At 35.3% G+C, this 19,452-nt stretch overlaps 1 protein-coding gene across 4 annotated transcripts in view; it reads right to left on the bottom strand.

Annotated features, from left to right (window-relative positions):
• The window catches only part of NCKAP1 (NCK associated protein 1), a 105,965-nt gene extending 92,725 nt beyond the window's left edge, over positions 1-13,240 (bottom strand). For 2 of the 4 annotated variants that reach the window (XM_031960356.1, XM_031960357.1), the window contains exon 1: positions 13,018-13,240. In XM_031960356.1, coding sequence (XP_031816216.1) covers positions 13,018-13,125 — 108 coding nt within the window. In that variant the 5' untranslated portion in view covers positions 13,126-13,240. The remainder of the gene's footprint in view (positions 1-13,017) is intronic. The other 2 variants (XM_031960354.1, XM_031960355.1) reach the window with 2 other exon arrangements.
• Between the last annotated feature and the right edge of the window lie 6,212 nt (positions 13,241-19,452).

Raw genomic sequence — 19,452 nt, 5'->3', positions numbered from 1 at the left:
TCTCACCTCTTATTAAATGGACTTCCATTTCCTCTACAAAAAGAAAAGGTTGAATATTGAGAGTTTTTTCCAGATCTAATATTGTAAGGACAGAATTAGAATGGTTCCATCAGACCTCAATGATCTCAACAGATCTCTAACACCCAGTTTCTCCTTTTGTAAAATAGGAATAATACTTATACTTGACAGAGAAAACATATATCTCTTTTATAAACCTTAAAGAAGAATAAAAATTTAATGCTTATATCTATGATACTTAACAGATCCCCTTCCAGCTAGGCCTAAGATTTAAATAAATAATAACAATTATATAGCCATTTTAAAGATTGTGCAAAGTGCTTTACAAACAAGATTGCATTTAATCCCACAATAATCCTGTCAAGAAGACACAGTTTTTATACTCATTTTAAAGATGTATAAATAGAAATCAAAAAGTGTAACTTGCTCAGAATCATATAAGCTAGGAGGTTCTAAGAAGGGATTTAGATTCAGTTCTTCTACACTCCAAATACAACACCTTTAACTCTTTGGTATCAATGCCTTGAGGCCTAATATTTATAGAATAGAATGTTAGAGCAGGAAGGGCCTTAGAATTAATATAGTTCAACCCTTTCATTTTACAGGGAAATAAAATGATTGAAGCAAAAAAAAAAAAATTGAAGCTAGCTAATGGCAGAATCAAGCTTTCAGAATTTAGTTTTCAATTACCAATCAAATGTCTATTTATTTACTGTCAACACATGGAATAAATATATTCATATTTCAAGACATTTTCTTTTTCTTGGAGATGTCATCTTTAAAGAAAATGACTATCTTATCATACTGAAAATGGACACACCATTTTTAACCAGAAGGATACATCATTTTAATAAGAAACAACAAAATAATTTAAAGTTTTAAATAACCTTTCAAATGATTTTTTTTTTTTAAGTCAGTAGCACTTATACTTCTGAAGTTATAAATGCTTAAAATTATATTAAGACTTTTTGGGACATCCTGCATTTATTATTCACTTCTGCTAAAATACATAGCATTTTAACAGACTCTGCATTACAGAATTTATAGTTAAAGCCTACACTTAAGTTGAAAGTATAGTAATATTAAAAGGAACCAAAAAATAATCAAAAGAATGCATTTTAAAGAGAAGAAATATTTCTCTGTGAGTTTAGGGTTCACAGGATTATAATTATGGTCAGATGTCAAGGAGAAAAATTTTAGGTCATTCATCAGATTTAACAAAAACTATAAAATAAATAATACCAGTTATTAATAGCTTTTTAATTTAGTAATCAATGACTATATATCTGACAATTAAAACAACTTTGAGAGAAGTCGGTGGTAGAAGTATTATTTTCTCCATTTAATACATTATAAAAAAAGGCTCAGAGGAATTGCTTTACATATTATCACCCATCTAATAAACATAATAAATGAGTTTCAAATGCAAATAATATTTTCTATTATATTTAGTTGTTTTTTTGTAGGAAAGGACTAATTCAAATTTGAAAGAGTAATCTCTTGGCACACTTAGTATAAAAATAAGGTCTATTAGACCATATAACATAACTAGTTTGGAATGTAACAGGAATAGAAGAAATTTTGCAAATGGCAAAATTTTAGGGCAGTCATTCATTTCTCCAAATGATTTTTATTGGACACTAATTAAGACATGTACATTCAATAAAAACATTATGAAGTTATCTACTTACAGAGGCCTGTTTTTCACAATTAAGCACACTACTCTACTGAATGTATACAGAAATTTCTATTTGATACAAAGGACAATGTAAAGTAAATGGAAGCCAAGAACAACCAAAATGACAAAACAATGTGCATGGAAAGAGTTATTACAAGATTATTCCTTTTTTAATGCAATTTAATCTTTACTTTGTACTTCTGAATTGTTTGAAATGAAGAGTACCACAAGAAGTTGCTTATAAATTTCAGACAGATTGTACCATTAAAAGTAAATTGTTACATTTGAAGTATTCATTTATATACTATAAAACCTCACTACAAAAGCAACATGATAAACTTATAGCTCTTGGAAATGATTTATTTTTACCTATTATGAAATAATAGAGACAACATAGAACAGTAGAGACAGGGAGTCAAGCCTCAGAGACAGAAAAATCTGCATTCCAATCTATTATGTGATCAGTACTAGATATGTTATTCTAGATAAGTCATTAAACTTCTCCAATTCCAAAGGCAAAAAATTTTCTAACACTAATAGAGGATATGTCAAACTGGTTTAGTAAAGTTTCCAAATTGAATTTTCCTACACCAACAAAATCACAAGCAATTCTCATCCTCTAAAAAAAAAAATAACTAATTAAGCTATCAAAGATACATCTGAACTACACATTTTTTAAAAAGTAAATTTAACTTTCCTGCAATTGCACACAGAATAATTTTTTTAAAAACCCACAGGCCACCTAACACAAAATAAAAAGAAAGCTTATCTGAACTAGTTTAAAATTTTTTCTTGCAATTTTATGCAGAATAAATTTTTTTAAAGAAAACCACTATATAAAGTGTTGGTTGAGCACAAGTACACCTACACATACTTTGTAATAATACCAGTATTTTAAAAACACTTTAAAGTTTGCAAAGAGTTTTACAAATATTAACTCACTTTACCCTTACAACAATCCTGAGAAATCAATGCTATCATTATTATTTCCATTTTATAGATAAGGAAACTGAGGTACAGACAGTGAATTGTTCAATGTCACACAGTAAGTATCTGCAGCCAAATTTGAACTTGGGTCTTCCTGACTCATTGTGATATCCAGATGGTTCACTTTAGAAAGCACTTTATATAGGATAACTATTGGTAAATGTTATTATTTCCATTTCATAGATGAAGAAATCAAACTAAAACAGTGATATCATATATTGCTTAAAAGGTGTTTTATATATACTGTTTGTGAAGTAGATATTGAAGCCAACGTTGTAGGGAAGGGTAATGGAAATATGGACAAAATATTCAATAAAAATATTTTACAGTGTAAAAATTGAATATTTTCAGAATTTGATTTAAAATACAAAAATATGAAAAATATGAAATATTGTTATATTTTAAATCAAATTCTGAAAATATTCAATAAAAATATTTTATTACATAAAAACTGTATATCAAAGATGAGGATTCCAAATTTTAACATACCTCAGTAACTGAAGTCCTCCACTAAAATTTACCATGATGACTCATCATGATGCTAAGATGAGTTATTATTTATTACATGGCAGTCCAAACTTTGGTAAGTGCTACATTGAAGTAAATAAGCTTTAAGTTTGGGTAGTAGCTGATTAAATTTGGAAAGTTTCATATTCAGAACAGGAATCAAATGACTGCTTGTTTTGGCCTCAACAACTTTCAAAAAATTTTCATTAAACATTGCATAACTCTCTGATTTGCATCAGAATCACAAACCTATCATACACTGAAATAAATACTAAAACTAGAAAAATTAATAATTGGTAAGGAAACTATTTTCTTTCTTCTTTTCCTTAAATAAATTTTTTATTTTCTACAAGTTCAAAAACAATGATTTTGTTTTATATCCATTTCTTCTCTAAGCTATTTTTTTTTTTAGTAAAGATATTATGTTAATTTTTTTTGGTACTGCTTGGTCCTATTTATAAACACAATTTATACTTTAAAGCACAATTATACTCAGAAGAGTACACTGAAAGTAAAAAAAGAAACAATAATTTTAGGAAATATTTTTTAGTTTAAAATGAATACATTTTCAAGAACTCAATAAATTTATACACACTGTAAAATTCTCTTGCTAATTTTCATTTTATTAAATTCCCCTGACTAAAAAGAAGCTGCTACTATCAATACTTGCTCTTGTCCATTGAAATGTGAAAAATAGGCTCTGTATCCAAACACTTCACAAATTACTAATAAAAAAATTAATACTAAATGGGAAAATTATTCCTCCAAAATAACTGAATACTTCTTTAAATTTGAACATCTAAAAAGCTCTAATTCACTTTTCTTCCTGACATGCAAAAAATTCACCCATTGGTCTTAATTAAATGGGTTGAAAATAAAAATGTTTCTTTAAGGGACCTGGACTTGACATTAGAAAGACTAAATTTCAAATCTTGCTTCAGAAACTTATTACCTCTATGAACATGGTAAATGATTTAATCTCTCTGTGACTCAGAATGAAGGTGTGGACCTGAAGTACTCTAAAGTCCCTTCCATTTTGAAACCTATGATCCTTTAAACAGTAAGGCACCTGGAAACCTATTTTGAAACAAAGTTCAAATATAACTAAGATTCATTCTTGGAGAAAAAGGGGCTTTATACACACACACACAGTCAGGAACTGGTGGTTAACCCCTTTAATCTCTGCTTACTGGGGAGGCTGAGGCTATTGGGAGTTCTGCTTTGCAGTGGGCTAAGCTGACTATATTTAAGTCTGGCACCATTATGGTGAGCTCTGAGGAAGTTGGCCACCAAACTATCTTAGAAAGGGCAAAACAGCACAGGTCTGAAATAGAATCAGTAACTGAGCCCTAATGGCTGATGTGCTTCCAGGTCTGGTGACATAGGGAAACCTAGTCTCTAAAAAAAAAGGGGGGGGGGGGGGGGGAAAAATCTCAAGTACTAAAAAAAAAAGGTAGGTATATTGATATATGATACGTATCCTGAATAGAGGAAGTATAACCTTCCTTAGTCCTTCTAGCACAAATAATGGCCATTCTAGAAAAGGATATTCACTTATCCTTAAAAATAATTACTGAAATTCCATTTACTGTGATTATTATTAAAGTAGCCCCCCCCCCCCCAAAAAAAAAGGGTAGTGAAAATAATGTACAAAATACCTGTATAAATCATCAGGTCAGAATGCTTAAGTACCTTCAACTTTATATACTCATTTTTTTGACAATGTGTTTTTTTGGGACAGCCTAAAGTGTAGAAAATAGTTTCCTATTAACCTACTTTTTAAATATTCACAAAAGAAGCATATTTGAACATACTAGCTATTCTACTTCTATAAATTAAACCATATTTCCTCAGTAACTTCCTCTATGCTAATCATTAGTTAATTCAAGAATCACAATATACAAAATAACTTGCTATAATTGTAAACAATGACATTATATATGCTCACTGTGGCCTAGAGATAGACTTAGGTCCATGACTATGCCAGTAGAGAACAAGCTCTGGAAGGTTCTATCCCATGCTGGAAAGGTTTCAAGAACAGTAGTCCTAGCAACTATCAAATTGTTTACTTTCTAAAGATCAGTACTGAGGGGCTTCACCAATAGACTGGCCATTTAGTAATGAGCATTTCATCTCAACAACAACAACAAAATACAAAATGGCTCTCAAGATCCCCTTTCATTTCAGCATTGACAGTTCTAGACTGGCAGAAGAGAGGGTTAAGATTCAGTTCTAATAATCATGAAAATTTTAGACCAAGTATTAGTTTACACTAAATAAAATTAATGCTTCTTAACAGTAGTTCTCCATATGGTGATCATACTTATTGGGGAATTAAATCACATTAATTTAGATCTATTTGCTATAAATAAAACTAGACATTAAATGGAAGCAGAAAATAAAGATTTCTTGACAAAACAAATGAGTTGACAGAAATGATTTTATCATTTCTCCAAAAAAAAGTGACTTCACAAGATATGTAATCATCTAAAATTGCAGTGCTTATGATAAGCACTTGTAAAATCAAGTCATATAAATTTTTTTCTTTAATACATAGCAATTTTAATGCAAAGGTAAACTACTGAAGAGAGTGTTAGCTCTCCTATACATGTTAGCTCAAGAAAGAGTCCAGAGACTTGAAGATGTGAATGTTACTTTACAAGGGATGATGCTAGAGGCTGCAAAGGACATCAAAAGCATTAGCACTTGAGCTAAGTGTTAAAAGAAGTCAGGAACTCTCTGAGTTGAAGTTTGGAAATACAAAAGAAAGAGTTAGGGCAAGGATACAGAGCTGGAAGATAGAGTGTCATGTGCAAGAACAGCCAAGTAAACTGTAGACTATGTGGAAGTTGGAAGAATGTAATTAGACTGGAAAGGTTAAAAAAAAAAAGTGATGGGTTGTAATATAAGCAAAAGATTCAATTGAATCTTTATTTGAATTTATATCTGATCTTAGAGATACTAGAGAGATATAGGAGTACATTTGGTCGGAAGATGACACTGTATTTCAGGAAAGTTTTTTATCAGCTATGGTTTGAAGCAGAGAAATCAATTGGAAGGCTACTTCAATAACCAAGTGAGAAAGCCTAAACTAGAGTAGTAGCTGTGTGAATGGAGAGCAAAAAGAATGTAGTTGAGAGATGTTATAAAAAAATTACAAGACTTAATTACTGATAGACAAGTGAAGGATGACTGAACACTGCAAATCTGGATGACTTTGAAAAGACAATGTTTCAAATTAATATATGCTTTGTTGGATGGACAACTCACAGAATTGGTTCATAAGTCTCTTAGTCAAATTGTATGAGTGAACAATAAAATGAAAAGGAAGAAATAACTATATTATCTTTGGAAAATTTTGTCATGTTTTTAATAGACCCAAGCATCTCATTGAAACAAGGTCCATCCTTTAGATATCAATATTCTTCTTGAAAAACTATATGGCTGACTGTAAATTCTAGAAGGTCAGTCTCCAAAGAATTAAAGAAAGCAAATACAACAAAGAATAAATGGCATAAGAGTAATCATATAAGGATATTATTAGAGAAAGGTATGAACAATAAAGGAGATAACCAACCACATAACATGAGCAAAGAATAACTAATGGCTGAGCTGTGTGGCCCAGTGATAACTACTAAATGTCGAGATTAGAAAAAGGTCCTCAGCATTTTAGTGTTTTGGAATCATTTACAAGAGAAAACATGGAAAAGAAAACAGAATAAGAAATAACTGGGCTAAGATTAGCAAAATTCAATAAATCTGTTAAGTATTAAAGTGCCTACTATGTGTCAGATAACTAGGCAAAGGATACAAAGACAAAAGAGTAACAGTGTCTGCCCTAGAAATATAGATAATAGATACGTTTTAAAAGATACAACTTAGGGGTCGGGGAGAGGGAGAAGAGAATAAACTGGCAGCTAGGCCTTGAAGAAAACTAAGGATTATATTAGGCACAGGTGATGAGGCAGTATACTCTAGGCAAGGGAAAACCAGTCCCCAGAAAAGGCATAGAAATAGAATGAAGAATCAAATATGAAGATAAATGACCAGTTTAGCTTCACTGTAGTATACATGAGGATGAATAATACACATAATAAAGCTTGAAACATAGAATGGTCACAAGTTAATTAAGAAAAGCACTGTTAAATGCCAAATAGTCTAAATTGGATTCTAAAGGTTTTGGAAGCCATGAGTGTATTTAGTAAGAAAAGGACATCATGATCAAATCTGTTCCTTAGGAAAATCACCTTGGCATCAATGTGTTTTAGAATGGAATGGGGAAGACTTGAGGCAAGTGCATTGAGAAGGATGTTGCAATAATCTAGAGAGTTGATGAGAGACTAAATTAGGATGGAAGATATATGAGTAGACAGGTAATAGATGCATTTGATGATGTAAAGGTAAAATAGAAATAAATTGGAAACTGAATAGGACAAGTCAAAATAGTTGCTGATATTCTGTTGTGAACAGATTAAGATAATCCAAGACAATTCCAAAGTACCCATGATGAAAAAGGGTACCCACTTCCAAAAAAGAAAATTGATGAAGTAATCTTTGAATGCAGATTGAAGTTTACTTTTTAAACTTTATTTTCAGGTTTGTATTTTTATTTTATAATATGGATGATACAGAAATGTTTTGTATGACTTCACATGTATAACTGATATATTGTTTGCCTTCTCAGTGGATATCAGAGGTGTGGGAGCAAGAGAATTTGGAACCCAAAATTTTAAAAATTGACTGTTAAAAAAATTTACATGAGGAAATATTTAACAAAATCAATAATATATATAGGAATTATTCTTTCCTCTGTATTACCTCTTTATTATTCTACTTTACTTGGCCTACTTATCAAATATAAATTGGGAAAAAAAACCACCATTTTTTTAAAAGAACATTTTTTTTTAAAACTTAGTTATGAGGGGCAGCTAGGTAGTGCAATGAATAGAGCCCCAACCCTGAAGTCAGAAGGACTTGAGTTCAAATCTGGCCTCAAACACTTAACGCTTCCTAGCTGTGTGACCCTGGGTAAATTATTTAATCCCAATTTTCTCAGCACACACACAAAAATTAATTATGGATTTGTTTAACAAGATGATGAAATGTGTTTCAGTTTTCAAATCTAGCAAGAAATATTGTTTTCTTCAGTTTAAATGAATCTATCTTCAAGAAATTCACATTTGAGTAGTATACCTGCACACAGCACTTTCCCAGTAGTGAAGGGATAGGCTCATAAAAGGCAGAAGCAATGCAAGTCATAACAAAATTCTTGCTGCTGAGAACTACAACACTATATATCCTCTACAAATATCTACATTCATTTTTTTCAATCTTCTCTGCCCAAAACAAAGGAGAAAAAAAAAGTAGCAAGGGAAGAATGAGGTATGGTTTCTCTAAGTTTGTATTATTCTTGCAAAACCCATCTTCTTTTTTTTTAATACTAAATAAGAAATGAAGAATTATACTTTATTTTGCTGCGGTTCTTTTTTTCCCTTTAGGGAAGCACAGTACACAAAAATGAGAAAACTATTAATTTTCTTTTGGATAGATTACAGTTAAGATCAGAGTAAAAAATAACAAATGATAAAGATTAGTGTGCAGCTAAATAATTACCAAGCAATCAAGAACATCAATGATTGAAATATTAGTCCTTTTTTACTAAATATTTGAGGCAACCAATGAACTCTTAAAGGGAATATATAGCTATTTAGATAAACTAGCCCCATTTGTCACTGGGAATACTGTAAAGATTACAACAATGGTATAGTAAAATAAGGGGAAAAAATAAAGCTATGAGACTAAAATAAAAAATGAAAGTCTTTAGCTGGTTTGGGTAGTTCACTGATTTTTTTCCTTAAGAAAGAAAGAAAAAGCTTCAGAGGAACAAGTTTCAACACTTTAAGGCATCAACAGTTGATTTAAACTTCATCAAACTCCTAAACAGCAAAATGACTGCCTGAAAGTGTTCTATAGTATTTAAAGTGTTTTCACATATAAAGATGTAAGATTAAGATATAGTATACAAAATGTTGACAGTAAGACTTGGTTTCAAGTTTCTCTCTTTCTCTTTCACATACATTCAACTATGTATGTGTGATCCTGGGCAACAAAATTACTTTTCAGTACTCTAGGAAACTTTCGAAGATTTTAAGTTGCAGAAAGAGGTTGGCCTACCTTTGTAGAAATTTCCTACACTTATAAAATGATGGTCCACTTTCTAGTCTTTTTCTTTCACATATCTATCTTATTTCATTCTTACAACAAATCTATAAAGAAATCAGGGCATGCTATTTTCTGTCATTTTATAGATGAGATGAGGCTGGCAATGAGAAAACATTCCAGTTATGCCAAACTTCCATGAGCTTCAGTTCAATCTTAAGAATGAAATGAGATAAAAATAATAGAATTTGAGAACTAGAAAGGACCTTACAGATAACTGTATTTCCTTTTAATAAATGAAGGAATAAATAAAATGCTAAATTGTGTTTTTCCACCCCGTTTTATAAATGCTAGGGTTGGGGCAATTTTTTTTCTTTTGAGAGGAGGGGGATTTTGTGCTTCTTTCTGATTTCCTTATACTTAATACAACATTTAAATGACATCAGTGTAGTTTCATTCCTTCCACCAAAGGTAACTTCAACTTTTATTTGTCTTAATGCATTGCAGTGACTAAAAAAAATCAACACTCAACTGCCATATCTCTGGTGATGAGCTTCTTCAACATTAGTTAAATTAATTATCAGATAACCAGACATAGTCAGCAAAATGGTAGGCCTGTATGATAAGTATCTCTTACTTAATAAAATAAGACCTACCAGAGCTTATGTACTACTAGAATAGTTTTCCAAGAGAAGAGCATTAGGATTTTAGTGGAAGAGTTTTCTCACATTTCAAAAATGATAAAATTTTTAAGAAATCAAATTTCATCCATCGTTAATGTAGGGAAACATACTCTTAATGTCTAGTACAATTTATAAAAGAAAGTCTATCTTATTACTGATACTATTTTTCTAATTCAACAGCCTTAATGAAATGAATATTCCAGAATAGACTTCTAGTTGTAATATGTTACTTTTTGAACGTTTCAGTTAAATATTATCAAATTTATCAATAAAGAATGTGGTAGCAATTTATTTGCAATTCTACTTTACAAATCTTATTTGAAGAGTATAAACTGTGAGACCAAAAAAGTCAAGTAATTGGTAAGCAAATTATTTTCTTCATATTTTGGAGGATTTTTGACTATTTCAGCCACTTGTTGGCTGAGAATTGTAAGCAGTTCTATGGACTAAAAGGCTAATATTGAACATGATATATTAGTACTTACATATGATATTAATCAATGGCAGCAAACTAAAATGTAATTGTTGGCACAATTCAAAGCAATAATTTTGTACAGAAGATAATGAAATAAAAACAAAACTAAAATTCGTAACTATTTCCTTTTGTAATAATTCAAAATACATAATGGAAACACAAATTTTTAAATCACACATATTCTGAATTTTATCATTTCCATGATAGTTTCTCAGGAGTAAATGGAATAGTACTTAATAAGCAAGTAATGAGTCACAAAAATTTGTAATGTAATATGGGCACTTAAAACTCCATAATTTAGTTTACTAATGTTTAATTTGTGAAAGTAAGAAAATGTAACAAAGTCTACACCGAGTACTTTAACATGTAAAAATGTTTCTAGAAGACTAAGAATTTCTATTGGTCAAATCACTTTTAATGCTACTCTTACTTCCTCTTTTAGAAACCATCAAGACCATTTCCTTTAACCACAATACCACATGTCTAGTACCTTCTAGTAATGTTAGACTTGCTATTTCTTCTGATTTTAAAACCAATACCCAAGTTTCTTATGAACACTTAAAGATTCCACAGTAAATTCAATAGAAAATGAATGCCACTAACTTTTCTCTAATATACCTAAATTTACTTTTAAGAATTTATAATAAATTATCATTTTAATCGTTCTATTTAATTAATTCTTGTTCAGTTTTAACAAAATTTTAACAAAAAGTCAACAACAAAGATTGATTGCTGCTCACTCATACTCACAGAAGTTCTTAACTTTTTCTCTATCATACATCTCTTTAGCTGTCTATAGAAGCCTATAGACCTCTTCTCAGAATAATATTTTTTTTAGATTACAATGGAAACTACTTCCATTGAAAGATGTGATTTTTTTCCCCTCAAATACACAGCTTGTGTACATGCAGCTTCTGAAATCTATTGATGCACCAATAACCCTAAACCTAGTCAAGAATTCTTGGTTCATCAGATTACACGGACAGCCAACTCTTTTATACGTGTTGAAGAATGCTTTTAGATACAAGGGGCCGTACCAAAATAAGCGATTCTCAACAAAATAGTTTTAAGTCTTTTAAAACAACTCCATTATGAAATATATAACAAACTTATTTTGAATTAAAATTTAAACAGGTTAAAATGTTTATCTTAACGTTATTAATTCTTGAAAACAAGCGTCTTACTTAATATTTAAAATTAACAAATAATCCTGCGGCAAACAGTAATAAGTCAGAAACCAAGTATGCATATAATCCAAATGTTAAGAACTGAAATAGCTTTAGTCCGAACAGATTATCTACCCAAACTGGCAAAGTTGACTAAGTCTCCAAAAACAAGAAAGCATTATTTTGGGGCTTTTTTTTCCTCCTAGAATATATAAGCATAACCTTGTGAATTAAAAGAAAAAGCTACCTGAAGCTTTAAAACTGTTTTAATTAAACTACAGGCTTTTAAAGCAATGGGTAACAAATGGGTTATCAGCTATTCAAAACATCAAAGAATATTTAGAATAGTAGCTAACAGTTGCAGATTTTGTTTCGGAGACAGAGTCAACTTTTAAGAGAGACCTTTTAAAAATACATATACATGATTCTCCAAATATGTATATATAAATTGGAGGGGAAAGGAAGGCAGCAGGAAAAGCAAAGTTAAGGTTGTTATTCCTGTTCTAGTGAGTCACAACTCCTAAGTATTGGAAGAAAATTAGTTCCACCCTCACTTCTCCCTCCTCCCTACCTTCAAAAATGAAATCTTCCTAAAATGTTAACACCCTTTAAAAGGCCATTACTTAGCAGCCTAAGAGAAACTGGCAGGGTGAAGATGGGTGAGGGTCATCCGGTGAGCCATTTCCTTTTCCATCCTTCTTCCCTCCCACCCTCTTCCCAAAAGGCAAGAACGACTGGAACATCGAGTAATGCTGGGTAGGCCCCCCATGGGCCTTTCTGCTTACTAGCCCTTCCATTTCTCAAGTTGTTGCCTCAGTTCCAGAACAAGCAAGTTTCCCTATCTTCGCCCAGCATCCCCACCCTCCAGCCCTTTCCTGCCGAGCTCATAGCCCAGTCCGGGTCACCCCGCCCCCACCGCAGCGCTGGGGAAGAGAAGCAGCTACAGGGGGTGGGGAGGGAAGGGACGCCCCTTCTCGCAGCCCGATCCCAGCTCCCCAGGGAGAGCGGGGAAATGGCTTCTGGCGGCTTCCTTCCCCAGGCTGCAGAGGCCGGGGCCGCGGCAGAGGTGAGGCTCCCGGGACTCCACAGCTAGGCCGCGCCGGGGCCCAACCCTGACTAGAGGTTGGGGAGGGGAGGCGGGGAGGAGTGGATTTTCTCCCCTTGGATGCGTCCTTCAGGCCTCCCTCCCCCGAAACGCTTCCACCCTCCACCTCCCCGTCTTCCTTCGCCTCCGCCCGGCCTAGCCCAGCCCAGCCCAGCCCTCCCGGAGCGGCGGCGGCGGCCGTGGCTACTGCCGGCCGCCGCCGCCGCCCGCAGCAGCCCCGGGGCCTCGGCAGTCCGTACCTTCTTGATGTTGTAGAGGCGGGTGAGCATGCCGATGCCGCGGTCGTTGAGGATGGTGAGCTTCTCCGCCAGCTTCTGCTGACTGGGCTGCAGCACCGAGCGCGACATGGTGGTGCCGCCGCCGACCCCGCTCCCCAGACAGCGGCCCGCGGCCTCCGCGCTCCCTCCCTCGCTCCGTGTCCTCCCGTTCACTCGCTCTCGGCTTCCTCCCTTCCCCTCCCGCCCTCAACCTCCGCCTCAGGAGAGTGCTCCCATGGCCCGCCCGCCCCAGCCCCGCCGGCCGGTAAGCACGGAGCCGCCGCCGCCGCGGCTGCTGCTGCTGCTGTGCGAGCTGCTACTGCCGCTGCCGCTGCTGCTCTCGCCGCCGCCGCCGCCGCCACCGCCTCGGGTCCCTTCCCCCGGCTGCCGCTCACCGGCTCCCGCTGCCTGCCCGCCTACCTTCCTGTCCGCCCGTCCTTCCGTTCCCACCCCCGGCTCTCCACTCCGCCCCACACTCTCCCCCCTCCAGCTCCGAGCCGCCTTCCCCGGCTCCTCCACTAGGTGTGGTGGCGGCCACAGCAGCGGCGGCGGCTCCGCGTCTCCCGGCCGGCCCCAAACGAGGCAGCTTTTCGCAACCCCCCACCCCGAGGCGCGCACTCGGGTCACCTGATCCATCTCCCTAGCGCCCCTCGGTGGCCGGAGGAAGAACTGCAAGAGCAGCAATACTCCTACCCTCAAATCTCCCACCGCGATTAGTTAGGGGCGAAGGAAGGGGGAGCCTCGCGCTCTCCCTCCCAGGATTGGCCCCATCACCGCCTATGTGGCCTAGCGGGGGACTCCAGGACCCTTGGGGTCATTTTTCGTTCCCTAGCCTCCCTCCCCCTAGAGTGGCAGAGAAAGCCTGCTCCCGTGCCACCCACTGCGAATCACCCGGGGCAGAAGCACGGGGGCGGAAGGCTGTCCTCGAGTGTCGTTTCCTAGGGAATAGTTGGTCGCTCCCAGCACCTTCCCCCCATCCCTCTCACGCCCCCACCATCACTCCCACTTTTCTGACAGCAACTTTGGGCTGAACATGGCAGATGGTGCCTCTCCTCAGGAGTCTGGGATCTCCTCCTCACTCAACTCTTTGACATTCGTCCCCACGGCTTGCGCTAGTTCCTGCTTCTACTACGTCACACCATCACCTCCAACCTGGTTGAGAGATGGAGTCAAGATCTAGAATCTAGAACCCTCCGGGAGAGAGTGATGGTGTTGACATTCCCTTAGCCCTCTGCCCCTAACGTCATCCCGAGCCCTCTTTTTTTGAAAGAACGCTGATCACCTAACACTCTAGACCAAGATAATAAGGTCGAAATGGGTTCATGATTTAGACTCAAAGAGGAACACTATAAAGAAGATTAAAAGAACAAAGGATAGTCTGCCTCTCAGATCTGTGGAGAAGGAAGTACTTTATGGATAATTTTGATTATATTAAGTTAAGAAATTTTTGCACAAGCAAAACCAATGCAGATAAGATTAGAAGGGAAGCAATAAACTGGGGGGGGGGAATTTACATTCAAGTTTTCTGATAAAGACCTCATTTCTAAACTATATAGAGAATTGACTCAAGTAAGAATACAAGCCATTTTCCAATTGATAAAGGGTCAAAGGATATGAACAATTTTCAGATGAAGAAATTAAAATCATTTCTAGTCATATGAAAAAAATGCTCTAAATCACTATTGATCAGAGAAATGCAAATTAAGACTACTCTGAAGTACTAGGACACACCTTTTAGATTGGCTAAGATGACAGGAAAAGGTGATGATGAATGTTGGAGGGGATATGGGAAAACTGGGACACTAATACATTGTTGGTAGAGTTGTGAATTGATCTAACCATTTTGGAAAGCAGTAGGGAACTATACCCAAATGGCTATCAAACTTGCATACTCTTTGATACAGCAGTGTCTCTGACCAGGCCTGTATCCCAAAGAAATCATGAAAAAAGGAAAAAGAATCCACATGTCCAAAAATGTTTCTACCAGCCCTTTTTGTAGTGGCAAGGAATTGGAAACTGAGTGGATGCCCATCAGTTGGAGAATGGCTGAATAAGTTATGGTATATGAATTCTAAGGAATATTATTGTTCTGTAAGAAACGATCAAATGATTTCAGAGAATCCTGGAGATACTTACATAAACTTGTGCTATGTGAAGTGAACCAAGAGAACATTGTACACTATAATAGCAAGACTATAGGATGATCAATTCTGATGAGGTGGCTCTTTTCAACAATAAAAGATTGTTGAAGGTTCAGGCCAGTTCCAGTAATCTTGTGATAAACGGTCATCTGCACCCAGAGAGAGAACTGTGGGGACTGAGTGTGGATCACAACATAGTATTTTCACTGGTTTTGTCATTTGCTTGTTTTTTGTTTTCTTTCTCGTTTTTTTCCCTTTTTGATCTAATTTTTCTTGTGCAGCATGAAAATTGTGGAAATGTATAGAAGAATTGCACATGTTGGGGAGGAGGTGGGGGAGGAAAAAAAATTGGAACAAGATTTCTCACAAGGATGAATGTTGAAAATTATTTATGCATACATTTTGAAAATAAAAAGCTTTAATAAAAAAAATAAAAAGAACAAAAAAATCATGCTAGATTTGTGGTTGGAGGAGGGCGGTTTTTCCTAACTTCCCCCTCGCCCCCTGCTAAGTCAATTTCAGCTCGGCTATTCTGATAGTTGCTCCCTATAGTCAAGATTCCTTCTTCAAGACTGAGCAGTGATCAGAAAAAGTGAGGAGTGGTAGGGTGGGGCTGATATTCCGCCCTTTTAGAACCCTACTGCCTTTGTATTTTTAGACTTAAGGCCCTTCTGTTGTTTTAACTCTAATTCAGTTTGTCTTAATGACTTTACTATCCAGATCTTTCAACAAAATACATTCTTAAATACAGTAGAAGATATTTCTAGATTGATCAGAGCACTCCAAGATAGATCCTTCAATAATCATGATCTTTTAGAGGGGGGAGATAGTCTCTCCACAGGCTTTCCATGCCTTAGTATTATTTCCCATGGCTAGAAAATGTCATTATCTGGTGGCCAAATCTTAGTAACACGTGAGATCCTACACACAGCTGAACTTCAGATAGCAAACATGCCTTTAAAGTTTAGTAGGAGCTTGAGCATTCTTGGAACAGTCTTTTTTTTTTTTTTTTTTTTTTTTTTTTTTTTTTTTAATTATAGCTTTTTATTTACAAGTTATATGCATGGGTAATTTTACAGCATTGACAATTGCAAAACCTTTGGTTCCAATTTTTCCCTTCCTTCCCCCCATCTCCTCCTCCAGATGGCAGGTTGACCAATACATGTCAAATATGTTAAAGTATAAATTAAATACAATATAAGTATACATGTCCAAACAGTTATTTTGTTGTACAAAAAGAATCAGACTTTGAAATAGTGTACTATTAACCTGTGAAGGAAATCCAAAATGCAGGCAGACAAAAATATAGGGATTGGGAATTCTATGTAATGGTTCATAGTCATCTCCCAGAGTTCTTTCCCTGGGTGTAGCTGGTTTAATTCATTACTGCTCTATTGGAACTAATTTGGTTCATCGCATTGCTGGAGATGGCCACATCCATCAGAATTGATCATCATATAGTATTGTTGTTGAAGTATATATATAATGATCTCCTGGTCCTGCTCATTTCCCTCAGCATCAGTTTGGAACAGTCTTTAAAAAAAAAAACCAAAAAACCAAGTCAGGAGGAATAGGAATAGGATTTTAGTGGCTGTAAAAGAATTCTTTTTAAATAGCAGTTTTTCTTTTCTCCTCCTAAAAACATACCCATTTGTCCTCATTTGAAGCACCATTTTACTTTCCCACATTATGTCAGGCTTTCTAACTTCTCCAAGAATAGTTCAGTTTGCATGAAATGTCAAGAGAAAAATGAGCCATCAGTATCTCAAACTCAATATGAATAGATCAGAACTGAACTTTGCCCTCAATCCCCTCCCTCCTCCAAATTTTCTATTTCTTTTGAGGACAAAGACAACTTTCTTGTGACACATTTACAGCCTCAGTCTTCCTGGACTTTTCTCTCTCTCACCTTGAATATCCAATTGGTTGCCAAATTTTCTTGATTTTACTTCCACTAATCTTAAATCCCTTTCTTCTTCCCTGCACTTCTCTGGATTCGTACAAGCCACCGTCGTAGCTGAGGTTCTTAAAAAAATTCTCCTCCATCTTCGAACAATTTCAGAAGACTTCTAACCACTCTTCCTGATTGTAGTCATTCCCCTCTCCCATTCACCTTCCACACAGAAGCCAAATTAATAGTTATCCGTTCCACATTGCAGGGGTTAGGGACAAAGTATCCCCAGGATCTTAATCCACATAAAAATGCTTGGCCTTCAATTCAATTCAAGAACTCTGAAATGTTGTGGTATTAAATGATAAAATATGTTGATATAATATAATACTTTACATATTTTTATGCACTTCTAAATTTCTAAATTTTTTCTATGTCAACTGATGGCCTTTGGTTGTCTTCTACAAAATTCCAAAAAAAAAAAAAAAATTCCCATTTAATTTCTTATGCTGACCCCAACATATCAAAATCTCCATAGGGGAAAAGTTCATATGTGAAAGAGAAAACTGTATGTCTAAAACACAGTTTTATGACAGTTCTGACTTCCTTGCTTCAACTTCTCCCTATTAGATCATGAAATATGTAGAACTGAAAGGGACCTTAGCGATCATGTATCCAAGGCATTAATTTTAAAGATGAAGAAAAGGAATCCTGGAGAGGTTAAATCATTTGTCCAAAGTAATATAATACAATATAGGTAACTGATAAAGCCAGGGTTCAAGTCCAAGGCCTCAGTCCAGATCCTACATGCTTTCTATTGTATTCTGCTGCCTATCATTGCCTCTAGAACAAAAGACAAATGTCTCATTCTGCTATTTTAGATTCTCTTTTTTATATGCCCCAATAAAATATAAGGTACTTAAAGGAAAGGATTGTTTTTTAGTTGTTTTTTTTTTTTTCTTTGCAAATAGTAGGTATTGAATAATGTTTACTGAATTGAATTGGCAAGAAATTCATTTTCCTGCCCCACCATCTTAATAGGAATGATTTTACCCATAGGAGGGAAATGTAAGAGATGACCTGTTTGGTTTTATTTGGAAAGCATGGGAAAGTCCCCTTCCACAAAAGTTATCCCAATCTTTCTGTCATTGCCTAAAAATCTTGTCGTTAAAGATTCATTCCTTTGGGTTAAGGCTTTGCTTCTCTAAAGAGTGTTATTAAAATGCGTATACTGCTAGTGAAGCAACTTATTAAACAATTATCAATTATTGGGGGAATTAGTTTATCAGATTGCTTTCTAACCTGTCAGCCAAAAGGGAATGGAACAAAATACAATTTTGATAAGAAAGAGCAATGAGGAAAAGGTTTGGAACATAAGGTACCTCCCAGAGATTGGATAGATGATGTGGGGATAGAGGGAGGGATTGATTCTTCAAAACAAAGAAGCAGGTCCAGGGAGGGATAGCAAAAAAGAAAGAAGTTACTAAAGGGAAATTTGGGAAGAGGTAAGAATGAATTTCCTGGACTTCACAATTTTTGCTTAGGGCCAGCACTGCTGAGCATCACCAAAAAAGGATCTATCACTTTTTGTTTTTTTTAAAGGGCCCAACCATACATGGGGAAAAATCAAAATAATTAAATAAAAAGTAAGCAAATTTAAATGCAACAGTTTGTCTTCATAAAAAACAAAACAAAACAAACAAAAAAACACCACAATAGGACACTGGCATTTTTCCAGATAGGCTCATGCCATTGCAGCAGCTTGTTTGTGTTCACAGAGCCCAAAACAGGGATCACAAGATCATGGATAGTAGAACTGGAAATTCAGGTTCAACAATCATCTAATCCAACCCCCTCATTTTACAGCAAAAGAAATTGAGATACAGGGAAGTAAAATGACTTGCTTAAGGTCACATAAGTAGTAACAGAGGCAAAATTTAAACAGCTCTTTAGATTTCAGAGAAAATAATCTTATTACTGAGTTTTTATTATAGCCCATTTTTAGATTGTTAAGGAGTCATCTAACTAGAATGAAAGCTATTAGATCTAGCTGAAATACTTGCAGTTCTTGTGTTTGTTGACATTTTTTTTTGCCATCAGAAAGAAATGTCATTAATGTGGAAGTCTTTGCTCAACCACATGTATATGCAAAGTCCACTGTTGGTATGCAACTAATAATAATTTATTTTGTTATGCACCTATGATTAGCAAACAATTTTAACAATTTTGTGTCTTTTTATATTTCCTTTGGTTCAAGATTACTTGATATGAACTGGCTATTCAGTTTTTTTTTTTTTTTTTTTTTTATAAAAAGCTATATTTATTGTTCTGCTAAAAGAGTTTAAATTTGTATATTGTAGTTTTTTGGAAAAACAAAAAAGATCC

The sequence above is a fragment of the Sarcophilus harrisii genome, chromosome 3 (genome assembly GCF_902635505.1).
Source record: "Sarcophilus harrisii chromosome 3, mSarHar1.11, whole genome shotgun sequence".
NCBI lineage: Eukaryota > Metazoa > Chordata > Mammalia > Dasyuromorphia > Dasyuridae > Sarcophilus > Sarcophilus harrisii.
Note: the sequence above shows the minus strand (reverse complement) of the source record. Positions and strands in the feature narration are given on the sequence as shown.